General features: G+C 40.7%; 1 protein-coding gene across 1 annotated transcript in view; it reads right to left on the bottom strand.

The window, feature by feature from the left end:
* hyls1 (HYLS1 centriolar and ciliogenesis associated) overlaps positions 1–22,874 on the bottom strand; it is a 29,301-nt gene extending 6,427 nt beyond the window's left edge. The window contains exons 1-6 of the mRNA XM_028820263.2: positions 22,664–22,874; positions 14,549–14,645; positions 9,403–9,507; positions 6,689–6,762; positions 4,967–5,196; positions 2,223–2,281 (exon numbers count right to left, since the gene is read on the bottom strand). Coding sequence (XP_028676096.2) covers positions 2,223–2,281; positions 4,967–5,196; positions 6,689–6,762; positions 9,403–9,507; positions 14,549–14,642 — 562 coding nt within the window. The 5' untranslated portion in view covers positions 14,643–14,645; positions 22,664–22,874. The remainder of the gene's footprint in view (positions 1–2,222; positions 2,282–4,966; positions 5,197–6,688; positions 6,763–9,402; positions 9,508–14,548; positions 14,646–22,663) is intronic.
* Positions 22,875–25,783: the final 2,909 nt, after the last annotated feature.

Below are 25,783 nucleotides of genomic sequence, written 5' to 3'. Positions count from 1 at the left end.
AAACTAAAGTGCCAGAGCCAGACACAGGCAGCAGTATATGATAGATGGGACAGACGGACAACAAGAACCACTAGCTTAGAGACAGACGTTAAAGCCAGACAAACAAAGACACAACAGGCACTAAAACACACACAGATGTAGCACTACGTTATTGACAGAACTTTATTTGTTCTCAGAGGAACTGAAAATTTTTACGGAAGCTCAAGAAATGTAAAAAATAAACAGTGACAGCCTCCTCCTCCTCACACCAAAAACAGAAGAAAACGTCCAACTTGGCTAATGAAACGTGAGCAGTTGGCCAGTCAGTCATGGAGAGGCGCTATAAAGGTGTATTCACTCTGTCCAGCCATCACGGGTTGCTTTTCAGAGTTTACACAGCACCACTAACTGAGTGAACGTCAAGGTAAATTCACAATACGTGGTGGTGTGCTGCAGTATGAAATGTAGAAGGTAGGAATACAACACTTAAACTAACAGCAGAATCGCCTAACTACAGGTCTACCGTATATGCTCAAGATGTACCAGTAATTTCTTTCTCCAGTATCACAGTAAACGCCACCCTCCCTCTACAAAAATCTCCATACACCTTTTACGCCGTGACATTCTATATTCCATGTAATGTACCATAACTTGTTCTTTTCCGGATAGTCCTGATGTTTTCACAGCTTATAATCTTTGCAATATCCAAATCGCATTGAATGTTTTCTTTTCCACAACTAGCGGCACTGCATTCCGTTTGCTCCAAACTCGTGTTCTTCATTTCATCCTCTTGTTTCCCTGAGATGTCGTTTCTTAATGGCTCGCTGTCCTCAAGTGCCTGATGGATTTCTTCTTTATGTTTGTGCTCTCCATTACTTGAATTTTCAGACCAAAAAGAAGAAAATGCCCCCTCTCCTTCACTTTCACTGCTCCACTGCTGACCCCTGAATACAAGCGTGCGATACATTTTTTTTCTGGTCTGCTGTTAAGTTCTCTGTGAAGACGCGAGTAACAGGAGTAAGCAGATGCTAAAGCAATAATACAAGAAGGTAAAGCCACTAAGAAGATTACGGCCCTGGCAGCAAGAAGCTTTTATTTGAAAAGGGCACAGTGACTAAAATTTACACTGTTATACAAGCTGTACACGGACTACTTTACATTGCATCGAAGTGTCATATCTTCAGTGTTGTCCCATGAAAATACAGAATAAAATATTTACAAAAATGTGAGGGGTGTACTCACTTTTGTGAGATACTGTATATAAAAGTCTACGTGTGGAAGGGTGTGTGTGTGTGTGTGTCTCAGGCCTGGAAATGCAAGGCATGATGGTCAAAGAGCCAGCAAGGCGGCCCCAAGTTAACAAGTCAGAAGAAGAAAGAAGTACAAAGCTACCACATGAAGCTGAAAGAAAATGACTGTCGTCAAAGTGAAACCTCCGAGGAAAGACAAACTTGCTTAGCCGATGATCGACAATGGAGACAAGCACATCAGCAAAATGAAATCGCCGACTCTGCATTTCAATTTTTTTTCTGACAATTTCAATAGTTTCTAGGAGCCCAGGCTTTTTACAACACAGGCTTACACAGCTAATAAATACATCTTCTCTCTCTATTATTATTTTATATACAGTATATATATGCTTTTTTGTCGTAGGCAGTACCTCTAGCATACGGGTCTACAAGTGACATCTGACTCGAGTGTCCTCTAGCATTTTCAGTTTTACCCAAGGACGTGGAGGGTGCCAATCTTAGTTCCATACATTCATGGTACGTCAAAGCATACAACTTTAGCTCGACAGCATTTGTAGTAAATAGTTGTTTGGTCCACATCCGACCTTTTAAAACCAAAGTATCTCCAGACAACAGACACGGCTCCTTTATTCAGCAAAACTTCTTCTGTGTCATAATGTTCAACTTTATCGTCTGCTACAGCTTGTTTCAGAATGTTCTCTGCCCATTTTCACAGCTCAATACCTCCACTAATACATGTACTCCGGTGTTGCGGTATAAGAAAAATCCATATCATAAAAATAAAAAAAACAGTTTTCGGTATGAACCGGTATACCTCCCAGCACTAGGGCCTGGAGACAGACCATTGCTGCTGACCACTTTCTCTTTTTCATATCAATATTCTGATACCATTATGATTTAATCTTTTTACATGCCAACCCTGGGACCAAAAATCCTAAAGAACAGGCACATTAAAAACCACACAGACATTGAGGAGGCGAAGATTTATATTACCTGAGTCTCCCTCACTGTAAGTTGATTCGTCACAAACGAGAACCCGTCCATTTTGTTTCCTGCGTGAGCAAACGTGGTCTTAATTATAACTCATTGTATAAAAAGATAAAAACCACAAAGTATATTTTGATAATGCATATGGCCTAAAAAAAAAAAAAAATTCAACCCCTTGGAAATGTTCATTTTAGTATACAGCCATGAATCACAGTGGACTTGATTTGGATTTCTTGACATTGACCAACAAAAACAAAAGTGAAAACCGGTCTCTGCAAAGTAGTATAAATTGTCCACGAATATAAAAACACAAAGTAACTGATCTCATCAATATTAACTCCCTTTATTAGGACACCCCTAAAACATCACTGGTGCAGCCACTTTGTTTTAGAAGTCACAGAACGAGTTCAACGAAGACCACCTATCTGAGGGTTCAGTTGATTGTAGGGCCACCTTGTGGCGAGTCAGTATGGTGAACACTCCAAGCAACTTCCATGAAAAAGCACAAGTTAGGGGTTGGAGACAAGTTACTGAATACCCATTAGATTAAACATGGAACAAAAAGGGTGGGCTTAAAGGTAGGTAGGTAGGTAGGTACTTTATTAATCCCAATGGGAAATTCACAAATGGCACAGGTGTAAATCTGCTAGAATAGGCAGGTCACAAGGAAGACCACCGAGAGACCTCTGAAGGAGTTACAAACAGACTGGACAGGAGATAGCAGTTGCCTGGGTAATTCATCAGTCACAGCTTTACAGGAGAGTGGTATACAAAAGGGGGGGGGGGGGGCGCAAAAAAAAAAAACAGCACAGCTCAGCAAAAGGTACATGGGGGACTCTGAAGTCAGCAGTGTCCTGATGACATCAAAATATAACAACGTTCTGGTCATCAGACTAAAACACCATGTGTAGTTAAACACTGCACATTATCACAAACACACCACCCCTCCTTGAAACACGGTGATGGCGGCATCAGGCTGTGCGGATTCTTCTCTGCATTATTCTGTGGGAGGAAAAATGACTGCAGCAAAACACAGAAAAATCTTAAAAGAAGAACCTGATGCAGTCTGCAAGAAACCTGAGCTTTGAGAGAAGATTTGCTCCCCAGCAAGACAAAGAGCAGCAGACATAAAGCCAAAGGTAAATCAGAAACGGCTTTAAAAACAACAACGCTAATGTCCTGGAGCAACCAAGTCAGAGTCCAGATCTCAATCCAATTGAGGATTTGTGGCTGGGCGTGAAAAAGGCTGTTCACTCATGATCGCCATGACACCTGACAGGACTGGAGCAATTTTTTTTATTTTTTTTATATAGACTAGGGGGCTTCGCTCGCCGGCCTATTCTACACACTGGCCAATTCATGTCTCTGCCGCTCACGTGTATGGATTTCACTTTCACCAAACAACAAATCTTTTATTTCTTGCGGATACGCCTCTTCATTGGGAAGAAACACTACTCTTCCCTGATGGCAACACAAATTAGACGATCTACAAGTCTCCGACTGAAAGTTTAAAGCCAAACAATAGCTACATACTTCTGTCATATCACCTGTGTCCATATATTCGATCTCTTTTTGCTGTTCCGTTATTTCACAGAGTAATAATTTCTGTTTGTTTGCGCTAATGCAATCTTTACTATCATGTTTTGGAGACTTTCGAATTTTAGTACTTTCATTATCTTAACCTGCTCTGCATGTGTATCGCACCAACATTTTTGAACTTCTTTACGACGTTCTACTTTGTCTTCTATTCTGTCTTTTATTTCCGACCCCGACAGGAACTGTGTCTGACAATAGCATTCACACGAATGAGGAGTGATTGGACCGTTGGCGTGGTTGTAAATGTTTGAGAGGAGGGTGGGACTTGTCAAAATCTCTTGGTCAAAAGTCTTGTGTCACGGGAGTTGAAATGATCTCCGAGAAAGTCTCGTCCCAGTATTTCCTTTTATAATAGAGAGATTTTCTCTCTATTATAAAAAAAAAAAAATCTTGGAAGGCTTGGAAGGAGACGATACGTGATCTTCTCGGAAGACAAATTGACGTCCCACGAGAGAGACTTTAACGTCACACGAGACAAGGCAGTGAGGCAAAAGGACAGCTGCTGTACAGGCTTTTAAATGATCGACGCGCAGCGTGACAAGCAGAACCCGCAGCAGCAGCAGAAAGACAGCAGCTGATCAGACCGCATCTCCTCAACGTGCATTCAGCCAGCCTGACAACATGAGCGGCATAGACATGAAGTGGCTGGAACGTATCGTGCCCATTGCCGAGTGAAATTAAGCAATTCTGTACAATCGATTCACACTTAATCCTGAATTCAACTGACTGCCAGAGAGAGGGAGACGAGAGTCAACAGCATGAGCAAAACTTTAAAAAAAAAAATCGTTTCAGGACTGGAGCGATTTTGCATAGAACAATGGAGATAAAATGGCAGAGCTGAAAGAAAGAAAGAAAGAGAGATACCTGTGCACACAGACTCAAGGCTGTGTGTCATGGCTGCCATCTACTAAATCCTGACTTCAAGGGAGTGAATACTTATGGAAATCAGTTATTTTTGTGTTTTACATTTTTAAATTAATTTAGATCACAAAGATCAGCATGCACTTTGACATTAAAGAATCTTCTTCTGTTGATCAGTGTTTACAAAATCTAAGTTAACTCCACTGGGATTCAATGTTGTATAAGAACAAAATGTTAAAACTTCCAAGGGCATGAATACTTTTTATAGGCTCTGTATAGCTGGAGTAGATTACCTTAAGACTTTCCTCTTCATTACTGGTTTGTTAAAACTCGTCTGTGGTCTGTCTGGACTTGTTGATCTGCTCGTGTCCGGTTCCAAACTGCCATCACTGCTCCTTGGACTGTCTTCCACACCTAACATGTTGGGTGCAGACTTGGGACGGGTGAATCGTGTTGCAACAGAATGTCTAACATACGGATCAAGCTCTGCAGGAGTGTTGTTCAGACCGGGAAAGCACGGGACCTTCATAAGGAAACGGTTAAACAGTTTGACTTCATAGCCAATGAAATTTCAGTTCAGCTGGTGCACTTTGAACCTGAAAGCCCAACAGGATTTGGGCAAAGACTACTCCAGGATACAAAAAGCTGTTAGTAAGTGAACGTTACCTCCAAGTGTGATATACACAAACTTATGAAATGCGTTTATTACAAATCAATCCATACTGAGGAATTTCATGAAAACTGCAAGCTAACAAACATCATTTCATTGTATGCCAAAAAGTGGTCAGACTAACTCTGGTAACTTAATGTGCATTACAGACACATCAATGAAGAAGCTACAGGAGATCCAACAGAGAAGCAGCCATCAGGCAGATACAGACAACATGGCTTCAGATAGGGAAACAGTGTCCCACTGATGTTAGTCATGCGCTCATGCATGAATTTTAGACTGGGCCCAATGACCCACATCATTCCTAAAATTCATGTTTATAACAGGGCTCCACACTGTAGAGCTAACACCACCGCAGAGGTCACTTAGTCTCAACACTGTGATGCCTCGTGCTGAATAATAAGTCCACCATGTCTGATATCCTTTAAGAGTAAAGCTGTGTAAGTTCCTGATAAGTCAAAGGTTATTTCTTCATAAAAAATTTATATATACACTTGCTACGTGAAATTGTGTTCTATAGCTAAATGTTTTCTATAAATGTAAAAAACAAAATTTCCCCACACTGGCACTTTACAATGAAAGCTAATGGGGTATCACTGAGAAATAAAGGCGTACAAAAATTGTACAGATGAAGCGGAAAAAGTTTTGATATAAGAAAACAAGCCTTCCATGTTTTTCAATGTTTGTGTCAAAAGGGATCTGCAAATAATCATTTAATCACATATACCGAGTACTATTTTTCTCAAGGAAAAAAGGTTTTCTAATCGCTGTGCAAGTTTTCACATAAATGTGGAAGTAAATCAAAAAAACAGTTTACTGTGATTTGGTCTTTCAAGAGGAAAACAACAGAGGATGAAAGGTTAGTGCGGAAGAAGGCAAATGCTGAGATGGCATGCACAGCTGGTTTCCTTTAAAATGGCTGAATCTCATTGCATTGGTATTTTTTGTTCAAAAAATGACGATTGAAATATTTTACAATGTCTGTGTGTGTGTGTGTGTGTGTGTGTATATATATATATCACAAGATGCGGACCAGTACTGTACAACTGTCCTGGACGTATGAGGTAAGATTTTAAGCTTTTATTTTCCATGTAATGTTCCAGTGCGGGCAAGATATTTTTAAAAATGTAGAGAGCGCAATTAATTTAGGAACTCAGTTTTGCATGGCAAATGCATGTACACCATTTTGTGAAGAAATAACTGACTTTAAAAATATCCAACTTACTCAAGCCTGAAGGAGATGGTACAAAATAATAACAGCAAGAAGATCTGGGAAGTTTCCCCAGTTATTCCATTTCCCTCCTTATACTTACAACCCAGAAATGAAGTTTTAGTTTTACCATACCTGTCTCTCTGTATGTTGAACCAAATCCTTTGAGCAATGAGGCTTTTCGTTCAAGAAATTAGTTGTGTTTTCCTCTGGGAGAGAGAAAAAAAAAAAACATCTTAAGAATCGAAATAAACCTTAAAGACAAATTTTACTTCATTCATATAGAAAACCGTAAATAAATTGCATTTTTTACCACTGAAACACAAATAAAGGGGTTTGTTTTATTCTCCCGTTAAGTACAGGTCAAGTTTTCATATACAGTAATAATGAAATGACTGTAAAATGTGACATTTTAAGTTGTAACCTTCTGTAATTCTTAACACATTTACACATAAAGACTCCCAGCTATTAACATGTACTGAACATGTTTGACCCTGTGTTAGGATCTAGCGGGCTGGATGACGGATGGATGTTTAATGCCAAGTCCTGAAATAACACAAACTGTAAAAACTGACACTGCAGTAGGATAGCTGAAAATATCACAACTCAGGCTTAATACATTTGATTATTACAATAATAAAAAAAAATTTTCTGAAATTATTGCATAACATACTCAAAGGAATACTCCTTCCAAAAATGATATACATTTTTTTTTTTTAAATATTCTACTTACCTCATGTACTTCACAGCAAGAGCAGAGAAAAAAAAATAAATGTCAGGTTTTCAAGCAGAATGGAGATAAAAAGCTTCTGACTGAATAGGCTTCTATGGTGATAGCAAACAACATAAAGACGTCCAAGAAAAAGTCTCACGTTACTCGTGTCGCGCAATCCATATGTCAAGTCAGCCAGTCGTTATGTTCACAATATCCCAAAAGCATGCAACTTTACTAAATTATTTTTGAATGACACACATTCGGGGAAACTCTCTAGTGAATGAAAACGGAGCAGGCTCAGACAAGAATGAACACTTGAATTGTAGACCCAGCTCCTGTTGTGATATTCACATTCATTTCCACAACTGGAACACCCTGGGGATTATTTTGCAGCATTCTATAAAGCTACAGAGGCGAAATGACCTTCTGCTTGTTGAAGCGTCTTAAGATATGCACAGGTACGAGGCAGATTCGCTTGTTGGTAAAAGTTTGAACTTGCTTTTCTGTAGCTTTGAATCTGTAGCTGTGCTCACCTATCAGTTCAGTTTGCACATGAAGCACAAAGTTAGCCAATGAATAAGCTGGTAGTGGGCTGGACTTGCGACCAATGAATGAGGAGGGGAGGCGGCTCTTCAGTTCAAATGCTTGATGGCATTTCAGCTTGTTCTGTTTTAGTTCATGACCAGAAGTGGTTTGTTTTTCCATGAAAATACATACGTTTGGTAAATTGTGAGCATACAACTGGATAGACTTGACATGTGGATTGTGCAACATGAGATTTCCCCCAACATGGACATTTCTTATATTTATCAACTTTGAAATCTCCATTCTACATGAAAACAGACTAAAGTTTTTTTTTTTCTTGGCCATCACTACAAACTATATGGGGTAAGGAACAAATAAAATGTATTATTTTTGGTGGGAGTATTCCTTTAATGGACATAAATTAAGCTTGAATCTCTTTTTCAATCAGAAACATTGTGGATGCAACATGCAGGTGAATATATGATAGGGTTTTCTTATCCAAAAACTTATAAGCTCCCCTCTTTTCTTCTAAATCAGGAGTCCTCAAATTTAGTCCTGGAAGACCCTGTGGCTGCAGGTTTCCAAACTCTCATTCAGTTTTGCAGTAAGGGGTCATTCTTACTTGTAAGTGATCTTGCCTTATTCTGTGTTGAGAACAGTATTGCAGTACGAGAGTTGTATCTGAATCATCTCCTATACCATGTAAAGGCTATTCCGCAGTTTTCTTCTGTTTAATTCACTTTTCTGTGAATTAAGGAGTTCTCTCTTTTAACTGCATCCAAATACTGTCTACTAGCTGTGCTACCCATCTAAGGACGAGGAGGTTAGGAGCACAGGCTGATACAGTGCATTGCTGCACCCACCACATGACAAACCAACTCAGGATCCCAGATTAGGACCCAAGTGCAGCCAATGCGATGGGTGACACCTTAGCACCACATCTAAGACAAGCTGAAATCTAAGTAATCACCGTAGAGCTCAGTATTTACGTTTGCAGTGCACCATATAATACTTTTGTCTCTGTTATATGTCATTTGGTATGGTATTCATAAAAGCAGTGTTAATGCTTGTGATGTGCCATCTGTTGAAATGACCAGTGCAATGCATTTTACTACCAAAAGTGGTTGTGATAAGCCATCTGTTGGAATCACAGAGACACAGCAACCGGAATGGACAGATAATAAAAGCATAAGCATCTGTGTAAGTTGGAGTAATAAAGAGCAGAGCAGACAAAAGGGCAGTCAACTCTGAATAGTAAAGGAGAGTGGATTAGTCAGTCTTATTCACTTGGCTGTCCATTAGCAAGCAAAGATTTAAATAGCCAGAAAATAAAAAAAAGAATTTAAAAAAACCACACACAAGCACATGCTATACTCCTATGAGATGTTCATAGAAACTCAATTTTTAAATTCTGCTTTGACAAGAAAAGGCAGAATGTTTATTTAAGGTCAGAGTCCATTTAAATAAAACAAACCCAAACCTGCAGATGTCCCTGCAGGACTGAACTTGAGAGTTACTCACTGGTCTAAATTCAAGAAAATTAAACAAGACAAACTGTTATGTTAACGATCACAGTGACAATAAAACAATTCTGTTATAAAGATAATACCATGTGACAATGTGTCCTTGCTTATACTGCTAGTGGGCAGCGAAGAATCCCTCTCACATGAAGTTTGGTTCTTTGCTTTTTCACGTTGGATGAGTTTCTCAAGGTCTTAAAAAGAAATTGTATACATTAGAAATGCAAATTCTAGCAAATAATGTTAATATTTAAAATAATAAATTGCTAACAGAGAATACCTTAAATGTCCATTTTTACAAACATTACACCCAAGTTCATCTAATCATGCAGGTTTATCCGGAGAAAGCATGTTATTCAGGCTAGAAATAAGACCAACACTGTATAATCCATTTTTAAATTTGTTTCATGTCCAAACGCAATGTAAAATCCTACAAATGTGCTTGTAAAGGAATTTATTTTCTTAAAGACACTTTGCTTTCTTGTACAAGGAGGAGAGGTGAGGAGCACACACTGATACAGCACCCACCACATGACAAACCAACACAGGATCCCAGATTAGGACCCGAGTGCAGCCATGCGACGGACGGGTGACACCTCAGCACCACACCAGTTCAGATGGAATGGAACCAGTGGGAGGTTTTTTTTTTTTTTTATATATATATAATGGTGGCTGGAGTGACAATTCTGCCACCGACCCCCAAGTTTTTCCCTGCAGGTTGGAGGGCCTACATGCAGGGATGGATACAGATTAACGTCATACCCAGGACGGAGCAATTGCAGGTTAAGGGTCTTGCTCCAGGGCCCAACAGAGCAGCGTCCCTTTTGGCGTTTACAGGATTCGACTGGCAACCTTCTGATTGCCAGTGCAGATCCCGAGCCTCACAGCCACCACTTCGCCATTCGTACAAAGGAGGATCTTTAAATGCTAAGGTCAAGCTGCCATTCAGTTGATTTTTTCCCTGATCAATGGGAACTATATGCACTTCTATGATTGTGTATGGCTTTCCCCTGGATACACCAATATCCTCCTATATCCCCAAAAAGCTTCCAAATTAGCCTGGTGTGAATAACGCATGGCCGAAAAAAACAAAATATCTGAGATGAATGGACTGAGGAGAGTCCTAATCACTACTACGATCAGGTGACAGTCCTCTGGCCAGAATTACATGCCTACAGGTGATTGCACATCTGAAAACAAAAAGTTAGGACTGACAATCTATTAAAAAAATAAATAAATATACAAAATACAGCAATTAAAATGCTGCAGAGAAAAAAAAAATCCTTGACATGGTAGAAAAGAATGTGCCTTCTTTGATTCTCACATATAAATTCTGTACAGGCAGAAACCAATGATTTCCCAATTGTAGGTTAGAAATACTTTAAGGCAGTGGTCCTCAAAGTGTGGGCCATGGGCTGACCTGGTCAGTGCTTCCTTGCTGATAAGGCCACAAGAAATGGCTCCTTAAACAGACACCACAAGAGCGACCTGTCTGACACTCTTTTTACTTTTACACTACTACTTCTCATTCTGATCCTGTTTGGTTGTAGTTATTGCTTTCTCTCTTTCAGCATTTCCTAAAAGTCACGGTCTCTCTGCCTTTCAACCTCACACCTTCACTACATGGGGCTCTTAACTTAATGTCCGCCTCAAGAGGCACTCCCTGGCAACATTAGTTCTTTAATCCAATGAGAATGCTGACACATGCTGCTTCTAACGTATTCATGTTCTAAGTCTGCGTGATGGAACACCACCATCAAGGCCTTCTTATGGATCATTGGGAACAATCGGAGAGTTTAAAATGTAAACCTACCAAGTTCTGAATGTTAGTCTAGCAATGATAGATAGAGATATAGAGAAAGATATAGATAGCTAGATAGAGATATAGAGCTAGCTAGATAGATAGAGATATAGAGCTAGCTAGATAGATAGAGATATAGAGATAGATAGAGATAGATAGCTAGATAGATATATAGAGCTAGCTAGATAGATAGAGATATAGAGATAGCTAGCTAGATAGAGAGATAGATAGCTAGCTAGATAGAGAGATAGATAGCTAGCTAGATAGAGAGATAGATAGCTAGATAGATAGATAGATAGATAGCTAGATAGATAGATATATAGAGCTAGCTAGATAGATAGAGATATAGAGATAGATAGAGATAGCTAGCTAGAGAGATAGAGATAGCTAGCTAGATAGAGATATAGAGATAGATAGCTAGATAGAGATATAGAGATAGATAGCTAGATAGAGATATAGAGATAGATAGAGATAGATAGCTAGATAGAGATATAGAGATAGATAGAGATAGATAGATATATAGAGCTAGCTAGATAGATAGAGATAGAGATAGATAGCTAGATAGATAGATATATAGAGCTAGCTAGATAGATAGAGATAGAGATAGATAGAGATAGATAGCTAGCTAGATAGATAGAGATAGCTAGCTAGATAGAGATATAGAGATAGAGAGAGAGAGATAGATAGAGCTATAGAGATTGAGATATAGAGGTATAGAGAGATAGATAGAGATAGAGATAGAAATAGATAGACTACTTAAATGGGCTACAAATCCCTGCAGCCCTGATAGATACTTTATTAATCCCAAGGGGAAATTCACATAATGCAATTCAGACTCTCCTTCCAGGTTTGCGGGGTCGAGTACTTGAAATTGTATTTGGGACAGTGTATGCCCACCCAGAATGAAGAGAGGACACCAGGTTGGAAGTGGAGACCTGTGGGTAAATCTAACAAAAAGGAGCCGGCGTGGTAGCTTTCAGAGTAGCAGTACCAAAAATTAGCTTGAATCACAGAAAGCGACTGAGGAGCAGTGCAAGTCTGCCAAAGTTCTGTTTGGGTTGGGTTTTGACATTTCTATTAGGGCACCTTCCAGAGATATTAAAGCTGTAGCAGTGGAGACTTAAATTATGGAGGCATATTCCAATAAACAGCCCTGTTCAGGCCTACTAACTCACTTGTCTGTGTGTAAACTCTTCTTCTTTACACTGCGGGTTGTTACAGTATTTTTCCCCCATGAATACATAAATAAAAAAAAGAATATGAGAATTGTAATGTGACATTTACAGTAAAGTGTGGCTGTTGGCGACAGGCTGTAGCAACACTACTTAAATTAGTCAAACAATAATGAGACAGAAAATGTAAGCCAAGCTAATCTGTGTCCATCATACAGTATTTGAAAATAAAGAAAGGTGAGGGTGTCAGTAACATTGATCTACTCAGGTCCATAAAACATTTTAGTAGTGCTCTTAGAAAAGAGAAAACGGTTTTGAAAATATCTGCTGTGGCAGAATGAGAGCACCAACAAACCGTGGAGGTAAAAAACGTCTCTCTATTAGAATAAAAAAAAATCTTGGGACGAGACGTGACTTTTTGAAGAGACTTTCTGGAATGAAGTCCAGCAAGACAGAGACTTTTAACACGAGATTCTTTCAAGTCACGTCATACTTACAACGTTTGGAAGCAAGTCCCTCAGGACAGTGACTTTTGCCATTAAATTCTTTCAAGTCACGCCCTACTTACAACCATTTTCAAACAAGACCACGGTCATCTAACCTCTCAGTCGTGTGAATGCTTTTGGCAGATACACTTCCTGCGCTCTCAGCTCTTATAAATTTTATCAGGACAATAATTGTATACGTTCTAGAGGACACGTCAACGACTAAGCGAAGAATAGCAAGCAGAGCGTCGAAAAGAGACCCAAAAGCATTGGAGAGAAAACAAAGAAAAACAGAACAATAATTTATGTGCAAATTCTGAAAATAAGGAAAGTAATAATCAGGCCGGACCAAGTGGAACTGAAAACCTCACAGGTCCAGTCGGGGTCAGAAATAAAAGACAAAATAGAATTTCATAAAGATGTTCAAAAAAGTTGCCGCAATGTTAAGACATTAGACACAAAATGAGATCTTGATATGCCATTCGTATTAAAACGTTTCGCATTTCCCGTTAGAATAGCTTTTGCTATGACAATTAACAAATCACAGGAACAAACATTTGAAAAAGTCGGTTTGTTTATTAGAGAAAAAGAAACGACACTCACTCACAGGCAGTTATACATTGTGCTGTCACGAAGCAAGTCCAAACACAGAATCAAAATTCAATGCGATCTTGAAGAAAAGTTAATTCCAAATATTGTTTTTACTGAAGTTTTACAGTAAAAGTGAAAATCATGAATCTGTAACAATTCCCATGACAATAATCTCTTTAAATTGTATATCCGGTTAACCAAACCCAGGGATTGTCGAGCAAAGTGCACAGGGGGCAGAGCTCCCTAGTGTTTCATTAAGAACAAGAATCGTCTTCTAATTAAAAAACTGGTTGGAGAGAAACAAGGTTGGAGTTAGCTGGTCATGTTTTGGCTCACTTCACAACTCAGTTTTGTTTGGTTGCCATTTAAGGAAAAAAGAAATCAATTCAGAGGATGGAATCTTTCAAAGTACGGCAATTAAAATGAAGGGAACAGAAGTCAATTCACAACAGAAATTGGTCCCCAATGAAGAAAGTGGCAGGAAGGAAAACCAGCAGCCACTGTGGCCCTCCAGATTCGGAGTTGGACACCCCTGCTCTATTGGATTAGAAATACAACTGGATAGCAGTTGTTTCAGGATTTATGTGCTTGACCTGTGCCCGCCTGTTTGTGTGATTTTTGTCTAGGTTGGATATGTCTTCGTGTAAGGAGCTCTCCCAGTCATGCCAATCCTTCACGCAGTAACTGGAACCTTGCAGGGCAAAACTATACATTTAATTCAGGGGAGCTGTTCATTTGGGGTTAATTCTACTCACCATCGTCATCTGCACCGGCTGTAGTGCACCGTGTCATAGGTGTTGTTCATCATGTTGTGCCTAGGGTTTTGTTCGGTTTCATTTGTTCTGTGTTTGGAAAATTAATTATTGCTGCTGGTGGAATTTGTGTAGACTCCTGCACATGAGTGGGTTGTTTAATAATTGTTTTTTTTTGCCTTCATAATTTCATTTTATACACTCCTCATCCTTTACTCGTTTTTTTCTGTTTAATGACAGTGAGAATGTGACAGGTGGTAATCCACAGCTTTGATTTTGACAAAACGGTCCACGGCCCAAAACACGTTGAGAAACACTACCCCCTAAGGGAGCCACACAATACTCTCAAAATCCTGCAGGACGAGAGTTTGAGGGAGAACATCAGTCTCATTCTTAATTTAATTAAGTTAAGAAATACACTGCTTACAACTGACCTTGCTTGAACTCTAGAAGACGATGCCTTGGAATATTATTATATCCAAGCAGGGCCAACTGTTCCCTGACATCTTCCTCGGAAAATTCATCCATTTCCTGCAAGATAAAGACAAAACACACACCATTAGCAAGATCAATACTGAAGGTGATTAAAACAAACACAATTATGACTTCTTACAAACACTATTCCTTATAGATACAGTAAGCAAAGGGAAAAAGTGACAAACAACAAAGAGACATTTTATTTGATTCAGTAGCCATTACATAGCCTGTTGGGACACAGGACTACACTCGACAAGCACTATATGCCAAAATCAACACACACTGACCGATAATATAGAAGGGCCTAATGAGGTCACAAACTGGACAAAAAGACTATATTCGGTCTTTTCTCAATGCATCATAAACTCTTTATATTTCCATGACATGTGAAAAGAATCGCTCAAATCATAAGAAAAAAAATGACATTGTAGAGAGAAAAAGAGGCGGGATGGAGTTCTGTGTAAAAGCAAATTTATTAAAGTAGCATTCTCTTAGAGGGTTTTCTGCCTTACTCCCACCAACTTTAAAGGAGAATCCAGTTTCCAACAGCCCTGAAAAAATTAAAGCTGAATGGACAGAAGATGCAGATTTTCATAAACCAACACTTCTCATTTTATACACACACGCTAGTCATTTAGTCCGTTACAATAACGGGCGCTAGAACAGTAGTGCATAAACATTAGTGGGAACAGTCTATATTAAATGGCAAGGGACTTTGACCTCATTCTGTTTGTTGGTCGTATTTTTCTTTCTTTCAGCCTTTCTTTTGTTGATGCTTACTTGCTGAGCTGACCGTTCTTCGTGGGCTGCCACCGTGTATTGTGTGTCTTTAATTTTCTGTGACAGTAATACTGTCTTGTACGTCCGTAATATACCTTTAATTTTCTCTGGTGGTAATAGAGGCGTGCGCGTCGGTAATATGCCTTTAATCTCCTCTGACAGTAATACTGGCTTGTATGTGGCTGTAATATGCGTCACTGTATTGTGTACCTTTAATTTCCTCTCGCAGTAATACTGGTTTGTATTTCCGTAAAACACCTGCAACTTTCTCTGACAGTAATACCACGCATCGCACCGTGCCCCGCGCATGCGCACTTCACCAGAAGACACCCACACACGGACACCTGGACGCACACAGGGATTTTATTAAACAGGATACACACACTAGTTGTGTTACCCCTCAAAGATAGAGATTTATCATACAGTAGACCTCAGCTTTAACAGTTGCAGTGCAACATGCCATACAAAGGTTGTAAAAGCAGTGTTAATGTTTGTGATGTGCCAACTGTTGGCATGACAAATACAATGCACTTTACTAAATATTTCTGATGTGCAATCTTTTGGAATGACAGAGATATAGCAACACACACTTGTGCTTTCATTAAGGTGGATATATCTATACACACACACACACATATATATATATATATATACACACACACACAGGTACATCTCAATAAATGTCATTGAAAAGTTATTTCAGTAATTCAATTCAAAAAGTGAAACTCATATATTATATAGATTCATTACACACAGAGTGATGTATTTCAAGCGTTTATTTCTTTTCATTTTGCTGATTATGGCCTACAGGTAATGAAAACTGAAAATTCAGTATCTCAGAAAATTAGAATATTACATAAGACCAATAAAAAAAAAAGATTTTTAATACAGAAATGTTGGCCTACTGAAAGTATGTCAATGTACGCACTCAATACTTGGTCGGAGCTCCTTTTGCATGAATTCCTGCATCATTGTGGCGTGCCATGGAGGTGATCAGCCTGTGGCACTGCTGAGGTGTTATGGAAGCCCAGGATGCTTTGAGAGTGACCTTCAGCTCGTCTGCACTGTCGGGTCTGCTGTCTCTCATCTTCCTCTTGATAGATTCTCTATGGGGTTTAGGTCAGGCGAGTTTGCTGGCCAGTCAAGCACAGCGATACTACGGTCATTAAACCAGGTGTTGGTACTTTTGGCAGTGTAGGCAGGTGCCAAGTCCTGCTGGAAAATGAAATCAGCATCTCCAATAAAGCTCGTCAGCAGAGGGAAGCATGAAGTGCTCTAAAATGTCCTGGTAGATGGCTGCGTTGACTTTGGACTTGATAAAACACAGTGGACCAACGCCAGCAGTTGACATGGCTCCCCAAAACATCAGACTGTGGAAACTTCACACTGGACCTCAAGCAACTTGGACTCTGTGCCTCTCTACTCTTCCTCCAGACTCTGATTTCCAAATGAAATGCAAAATTTACTTTCATCTGAAAAGAGGACTTTGGACCACTGAGCGACAGTCCAGTCCATTTCCTCCTTAGCCCAGGTAAGACGCTTCTGCCGTTGTCTCTGGTTCAGGACTGGCTTGACACCAGGAATGTTGTGACAGTTGTAGCCCACGTCTTGGATACACATGTCTGTGTGTGGTGGCTCTTGAAGCACTGACTCCGGCCGCAGTCCACTCCTCGTGAATCTCCCCCAAACCCTTGAATGGGCTGTGCTTCACAATCCTCTCAAGGCTGCGGTTATCCCAGTTGCTTGTGCACCTTTTTTTGCTGTCACATTTTTTCCTTTCACTCAACTTTCCATTAATATGCTTGGATACAGCACTCTGTGAACACCCAGCTTCTTTAGCAATGTCCTTCTGTGGCTTACCTTCCTTGTGGAGGGTGGGTGTCAATGACTGTCTTCTGGACAACCGTCAAGTCAGCAGTCTGATTGTGTGGCCTACTGAACCAGACTGAGAGACCATTTCAAGGCTCAGGACCCCTTTGCAGGTGTTTTAGGTTAATTGGCGGAGTGCAGTGGGACACCAGGAGTCTACAATATTGAACTTATTCACAATATTCTAATTTTCTGAGATACTGAATTTTGAGTTTTCATTAGCTATAAGCCATAATCAGCAAAATGACAAGAAATAAACATTTGAAATACATCACTCTGTGTGTAATGAATCTATAAGAGTTTCACTTTTTGAATTGAATTTCTGAAATAAATGAACTTTTCGATGAAATTCTAATTTATTGAGATGCCCCTGTATATATATATATATATATATATACACACACCACATTCTTTGGACCACTCTACGAATACTGAGGATGGCCTCCTTTCCCTGTCAAAACAGCCTCAATTCTTCATATTGGAAACATTCCTTTGAGATTCTGGCCCATCTTATATATAATTTGACAGTCTCCTCACTCACTCACTCACGTCCGTCCGAAGCCGAATGCACAATCGCCTTCTGCGCAGCTGCCCGAAAAACCTTACGAGGCCGACATCGCGGCAGGCGGCGGATTTACGGCTGCAAAAATTCAAAGAGAAAGGCGACTTCGACCAACATCGCGGCACGGTCCGTCCGAAGCCGAATGCGCAGTCGCCTGAAAAACCTTACGAGACCGACATCGCGGCAGGCGGCTGATTTACGGCCACGAAAATGCAAAATGAAAGGTGACTTCGATTAAAGCTCTAGAGGCCTGAAAGGCGATTTCGACTACAGCTCCAGCCCTAATTACGCATTCATTCAATACACCTACTGTATATCAGGTCTGTGGTGCTTATACTTATTACTTACTATTCCACTCGTGCCCGTTTCATCTTACGTTGTCAGAACGGGCTCTTTGTCTAGTGTTGTCATAAATACAATCCATATTACTAACCGAGAATGCTAAACCGGATGGACGCAGGGACATCCGGCCATGGGCCGTAGCTGCAAAAAGACGTACTGCGCAGGTGCACCAAGAAATGAGGGGCCGCGAGAGGCGGATGAGGGGCCGCGAGAGGCGGACAAGACCACAGAAAAAAGGAGTGAGCACAGAAAAAAGGAGTCAAAGAAATGAGGCGCCAAGAGCACAGAAAAAAGGAAAAGGCACAGAAAAAAGTAGTCAAACGCAGGCGCCGCACGAAACCCATTGCACACGAAACTAGCACACAAAAACAAAGAAGACGCTCGCGCACAACAGCAAGGCACCCCCCCCCCCCCCCCCACTACAGGCACCGGACGGGACACACACCAAGAGGGGGATTTAACAAGCCCCTGGAACACAAAAAGAAAGAAGACGCTCGCGCAACAACAATCCTCACCCACCCACCCCCACATCAATAAGAAGTGACACCCAAAGCCACATATCTAAAGGAAACGTCCATATTAAACAAACGTCATCTCAACACCTTCACACTAGGCAGCATAGGTGTCAGCATAGGTGGATCTCCTTACAATAAAGCACTATTAACCGTTCAACTGCAGAAAAGGCTCCATATTAACAGTGAGTGCGATCCTCCTTATTACTTATCCATATTTCGCACGCTGAGGAACAAACAAGTCATGAATACACAGTCACGGGTACAAAACGATTCGGATCGGATAACGGGACCAAACACACGAACACGAATGAAACAACAAAATACACGGCGGCGCATACAACGCGCTTCGGAAACTCCGGGAGAAAAAATGTCTCGGATCAAAAAACGCAAAGCTCAAGTGACCCCGTTACAGAGACGTGCCCAAATGGACAGACACAATGAACGTAGACGCATACAGCGCGCGTCTCAAAGTGCTGCATCGAAACAAGCACGATTTCAAAAGAAAGAGCTCGCGTCTCAGACATACAAAAAAGGGAGCGAAGAGACAGAATAAATGAACGCAGACGTGTACAACGCGCATATGAACTGCCAGAAAACAGGCAAGCAAGACTCCAAAAGCAGAAAGCTCAACTGACCGACATACAAAAACGGACAAGGCTCGATACAAACAATGCACGACGTAGACTGAAACGGACTTTTCGCAAAGCGGAGGCGAATCAATTAAAACTCAAAAAAAGCGCGTCACAAATAATGGACATGCAACAACGCGGCACTCAAACGCCACAAGCAAAACATGCCCATCGCGGACATCAACGCCAGACACCTGCTAAACGCTTACGCCAGTTGGCTGACAACGCCTTCAATAATGAGTCCACTATTGAGGAAAATTCATTGGGATTAATGAATGTCATTTGCAATCATTGTCATTCACTTAACGTCCCAGAAGAAACAACTGCCAATACGAGTAATGAATTTACACGTTGTTGTCAAAAGGGGCAGATTAGACTGCCTCCTTTACATTCATATCCTGAATATCTACAGAAGCTTCTAACTAACGATGTGCCTGAAAGTAAAAACTTTATGAACTGCATTAGATCCTACAATAGTTCATTTGCTTTTGCATCTACCGGAGTACATATCAGGCCACCAAAAGGCAATGGCCCATACTGCTAAAGCATATGTGGTTAACACAACGCACTGTATTATGTCCAAAAAATATTAATGTTAATCACATTATTAACCAGGTCATTTCATTACTTCCTGGAGAGACACGGCTCTTTCTAAGCTCGGACAAAGTTGACTCTGATGACGACAATGAACATCTGAATTTCCCCTTAAAATATTTGAACACTATTAACCCGGCCGGATTACCACAACACAACCTTACCCTTAAAAACGGAACAATAATCATGCTATTAAGAAACCTTAACACTAAACAGGGTTTATGCAATGGCACACGGTTAGTCGTCAACACCATGACACACAATGTTATTCAAGCAACAGTTCTTACAGGATCACATGCTAACAATACTGTTCTCATTCCTAGAATTGACCTTACGAGTTCTGACCTAGAATTACCTTTTACATTGAAACGCCGACAGTTCCCCATTAAACCTGCATTTGCCACGACCATCAACAAATCACAAGGACAAACCATGGACAAGGTTGGCATCTACCTCTCTGAACCCGTTTTTGGACATGGACAACTTTATGTTGCCTTCTCACGTGTTCGACGTTCATCTGACGTTAAAGTTAAAAGTTATAAATGATCCATGCCAAGGAAGACTCATTCAAAGACAAGACACCATCTTTACTACTAATGTTGTATACAAAGAAATATTCCAATAAAACATTACTCTATGCCAAACACTCTATTTTTTATTTCTATAGACATCATCCAAACCTGCACACTATTCTATATCTAATTCATACATCTCACTCTTTGTCATGCCCCAACGCCAGGGGTTGGCGAGCGAAGCGAGCAGGGGGCGGAGCCCCCTAGTTCCTGCAGATTTCACAGCCACACATTTGTGCTGCAGGTCTCTCATTGTACCACATCCTAACTGTGTTCACTTAGATTCAGATCTGGTGACTCACTGAAGAACACTGAGCTCGTTGTCACATTCATGAAAGAAGGAGGAGATGACCTTTGCTTTGGGACATGCTGCATTATCATCATGCAGGAAGTAGCCATTAGAAGATGGGTCAATTGTGGCCATGAAGGGAAGCATGTGGTCAGCAACAACACTCAAAATGGCTGTGGCATTCAAGTGATGATTGATTGGTATTACTGGGGCCAAAGTGGGCCAAGAAAACATTACACCACAACCACCAGCTAGGATTACTGACACAAGGAAGGTTGTGTCCATGGAGTGATGCTGGTGGTGCCACATTCTGACCTTAACCTCAACACAAATCAAGATTAGGCTGACCACGCTACACTCTTCCAGTCTTCAGATGTCCACCTTTGGTGAGCTCGTGTCCACTGTGGCCTCAGCTTTGTGTTCTGGTTTGACCAGAGAGGAACTTGACGTTGAAAACGATGCTGGTATTTAGCATGTATTTAAGGAAGAAGCCAAAGTTGGACCAGTAAGGCATTTGTTTCTCAAACTACAGACTGATGTTCTTATCCTTTCAGACAGTTGCCCATCTGGCCTTCCTCTTCTTTTTCTGTCCTGGATCGACCCAGTCTGCTCACTTCCCTCAAGAAAGTAATAGACACCGGTGTGTGAAATCTTCAGGTTCTTGGCAAACTGTAATATGGAATAGCCTTTGTTTTGCAAAAAAAAAAAAAACCAAAACAATAGGACCGAACTGTTTTTTGAGAAAGCTGTTTCACTTTATCTAGTTTGAACCCAGAACTGATCTTTGGGAATATGACAGTGCATTGCAACCCAGGTGAACAGAATAATAGGTGTCAGTGGTGCTATGCAACTGCAAAGGTTTCTCTAATAACCAATTAGTATTAACCCTTGACTATTATTTCTTTGAGTATTAATTTCTTTATCAGTATGCTGCTGCTGAAGTATGTGAATTTCCCCTTGGGGTTAATAAAGTATCTATCTATCTATTTTAATGATAAGTAAGGGAGGTGACCATTAGAAGGAATGGCTCCTGAAAATGAGGCTTTGTGGCCAAATGTGAAAAATAAATTAAAAATCAATTCATTTCATGAAGTAATAGCCATTAGCAGCTCTAGTAATGTATTGGCAATACTTTCAAATCAACTTTATGGTATCTCGATTAACAAAGTATAACTTTCTATCACAAACATGTACAATATCGGCCGATTCCAGACTTTTGACTGCTACTGTACACAGTACCTGCATTCCTTACACTCGCATCTAGTCACGTCTGCGCACATTTTTATCAATATTTATAAAACAGACACATAGATATTAGAAATTAAACTGGACAATCAATGTACTTAATCCATCGAATACCCTTCTGCGCTTTGTTCTCCGGATTTTGTACCAGCAAAATGTTTTAACGCGCTGGCAGTAAAGAAACGGTGAGAAGCTGACTGCAGCAGACCGAGAAACGAGCCGTTTAAAAATACGAGGTGCCAGCGCGGATTGCCTTTCTTTTAACTAGCTGACGCCCAGTAATTACCATCGGGGGATTTTCGCAGTGGCTGGTGCCAAATGTCACCAGGGAGCCCAGCAGCATCTGGGCACGAACAAAAAAGGCTGGATTTCCGAAACTAAACAATAGATATGTTACTGGTTTTATTCTATCACTGTCACGTTCTGGGAAACCGAAATTAACAGCAACGGCCAATAAAATTCCACGGAGCCGTTCTTTAACGTAACGTTAGCACCGAGCGATGTTATTACGAAAACAGATATTTTCCTGTTTTGGTGCCCACTTGTCAGAATGAAAGGAACTTCACACTTGACATGAGGGCAGCGCTATAGGAAATGTTGCTATAAACAACGTCGGCCTCAGCTGGAATAAACAGATAAATAAATACGATCCAATGAGACAATTTCACACAAACACACCTTAAGTAAGAAGCCGTCGAACACTTGCCAATATCTCGGTGGATGTTTCTAAAACTTCCCAGTTGCTTGACTTCTTCAGCTGTCACATACACAAGTCCGGCTAATGGTTGGTCTTCCAGTCTGTTTTCAGTCTTCGTTTGCACCGGCGCCTACAAGAGCGGTAACGCTTTCAACTGGCACTTTAAACTTCACACAAAACAAACCGTTACTACGTCTCGACAAGGAGTAGGAAGTGCAAGAGTGTAAACGGACAACTGAAAACTCCGTACGTGAAAATGATGGCGCCACCTGCCGGATGGCGGGGTGATTGGCTTTCTAATATGCCTAATAGAGTATCGGGGAATGTGCGATAAAAGATGCTTTCAATACGCATGCGCGTGCGGTTCGGGTTAAACACAAGGTGCCAGCCTTTTGCACGCTGTGCAGATGAGCTCCCTACTGATCAATGTGTGATGTTGAATTCCAATAGAAATGTCGCTGCAGACCTCCAGAGCTCTGTCCAGTTACACTATGGTTAAGATTAGTGTTGTGTGAGGATAATAATAATAATTCTTTGCATTTATATAGCGCTTGTCCTGCGGTGGGTTGGCACCCTGCCCGGGATTGGTTCCTGCCTTGTGCCCTGTGTTGGCTGGGATTGGCTCCAGCAGACCCCCGTGACCCTGTGTTCGGATTCAGCGGGTTGGAAAATGGAAATGGATGGATGAATGTATTGTAGTGTAGTTATTTGTCATGAACTGGGTGTCCCATGGAATTTAAGTCCCTAAAGCACTTCCAAAATTGTCCATGCAGTGTGGGTAAATCCCATCAAAAACCCTGAGCAGACACAAAAGGGCCTTATAGAAGCTTTATAAAATAAAAGAAGTATTATTCACAAACAATGTTTTCTAATCATGATGAAACTCTGCTGAGAATTAAAGTAAAATGGAGTTGACTTTAACATGAAGGTAATTTTAAACCAAACAAGCTCCAATATGGGTTCCAATAGCGAGGTCAAAACGCAGAGCAGAAAATCAAAAATCCACAAATCCAATAAAATCACTAACAATAAACATAAGTAAACTTATCTACTGTACTTCAGAGCACATTCATAATGAACCGCGAGGAACTGTAGGAGACCCTCTGGACTTGTAGGCCAGAGGGCAGTTCCTGCTGGAGAATGGCTGTGGGCCCAAACCTCTTGAGGGACTACTGTACCCACAAAACACATGAAACATAACTTGGACAAAGAAAATAGATAGATAGATAGATAGATAGATAGATAGATAGATAGATAGATAGATAGATAGATAGATAGATAGATACTTTATTAATCCCAAGGGGAAATTCACATTCTCCAGCAGCAGCATACTGATAAAAACAATATTAAATTAAAGATTAATAAAATTGCAGGTAAAAACAGACAATAACTTTGTATAATATTAACGTTTACCCCCCCGGGTGGAATTGAAGAGTCACATAGTGTGGGGGAGGAACGATCTTCTCAGTCTGTCAGTGGAGCAGAACGGTGACAGCAGTCTGTCGCTGAAGCTGCTCTTCTGTCTAGAGATGACACTGTTTAGTGGATGCAGTGGATTCTCCATGATTGACAGGAGTCTGCTCAGCGCCCGTCGCTCTGCCACGGATGTCAAACTGTCCAGCTCCATGCCTACAATACAGCGTGCCTTCCTCACCAGTTTGTCCAGGCATGAGGCGTCTTTCTTCTTAATGCTGCCTCCTCAGCACACCACCGCGTAGAAGAAGGCGCTCGCCACAACTGTCTGATAGAACATCTGCAGCATCTTATTGCAGATGTTGAAGGACGGCAGTCTTCTAAGGAAGTATAATCGGCTCTATCCTCTCTTACATAGAGCATCAGTATGAAAGGACAGAGCCGACTATACTATGTAGGTAATATGTAGTTATATATACTATAATATGTAGGAAATTAACAAAAGTAACATCAACAGAAATAAATATCACAACAATGAACAAAAAAGACATAAAAGAAGACTTAGAACCCCAGCCAGGGGAGGTAACCTGGCTGAGGTACAGTTTAAAAGTTACTATTATTAGAATTTAAAAAGTTCAGTGCTACTAGAAAGCTAATCGACAGTTGCCACAAGAGGGAGCCCCATCCATTTTCCAACCCGCTGAATCCGAACACAGGGTCACGGGGGGGGGGGGGGTCTGCTGGAGCCAATCCCAGCCAACAAGGCAGGAACCAAACACACACACACACCAAACACACACTTGGGCCAATTTAGAATCACCAATACACCTAACCTGCATGTCTTTGGACTGTGGGAGGAAACCCATGCAGACATGGGGAGAACATGCAAACTCCACGCAGGGAGGACCCGGGAAGCGAACCCAGGTCCCCAGGTCTCCCAACTGCGAGGCAGCAGCGCTACCCACTGCGCCACCGTGCCGCCCATGGAGGAATATTTTGGACAAAATAAAAAAAAAAATATGCAAATAGATAACAGGACTGTGAAATGTGACAATCAATAAATAATAACAACATGAAATGTGAGTATAACAAATTAAATGTGTCACAAAATATATATTGGGCAGCATGGTGGCACAGTGGTAGTGCTGCTGCCTCGCAGTAAGGAGACCTGAGGTTTGAATAAGAATGGAATTTGCTTTTTATAAACAGATGAATAGAAGGGAGATGTTCAAAAATGTGTGGGGGGTCAAAGGGGTGCTGTGCTCTGTTGATGAAGGGGAGTTGAAAATGAATTTCTGATTCACTGAGGTTGTCAAGAGAAAGAGAAAGCATTGGTGGGCATCAATAACGTACTTATTAATGTGTGGAATAGGAGGAGTGTAAGGGGGGTGTTTATTCTGGAATTTGTTTCTTGTCATTGATTGTTTATATTGATATGTTGAACTTTCTTGTTATTGTTCACAATAAAGGTTATTTTAAAAATAAAAAAATTATTATATAGTGCCTTTCACTCTATGTAAATCTTTTATAGCCAGCTATGCCCCTTTAATAATCAGTCCAATCCACTGGGTTAACCGCAGGTGGACTCCATACGAGGTGCAGTAACATTCTCAGTGATGATCAATAGAATGGGATGCACCGCAGCTACATTTAAAGTGTCATAGCAAAGGGTCTAAACACTTGTGTCA

The sequence above is a fragment of the Erpetoichthys calabaricus genome, chromosome 15 (genome assembly GCF_900747795.2).
Source record: "Erpetoichthys calabaricus chromosome 15, fErpCal1.3, whole genome shotgun sequence".
Lineage (NCBI taxonomy): Eukaryota > Metazoa > Chordata > Cladistia > Polypteriformes > Polypteridae > Erpetoichthys > Erpetoichthys calabaricus.
This window is presented reverse-complemented; position numbering and strand designations above follow the sequence as displayed.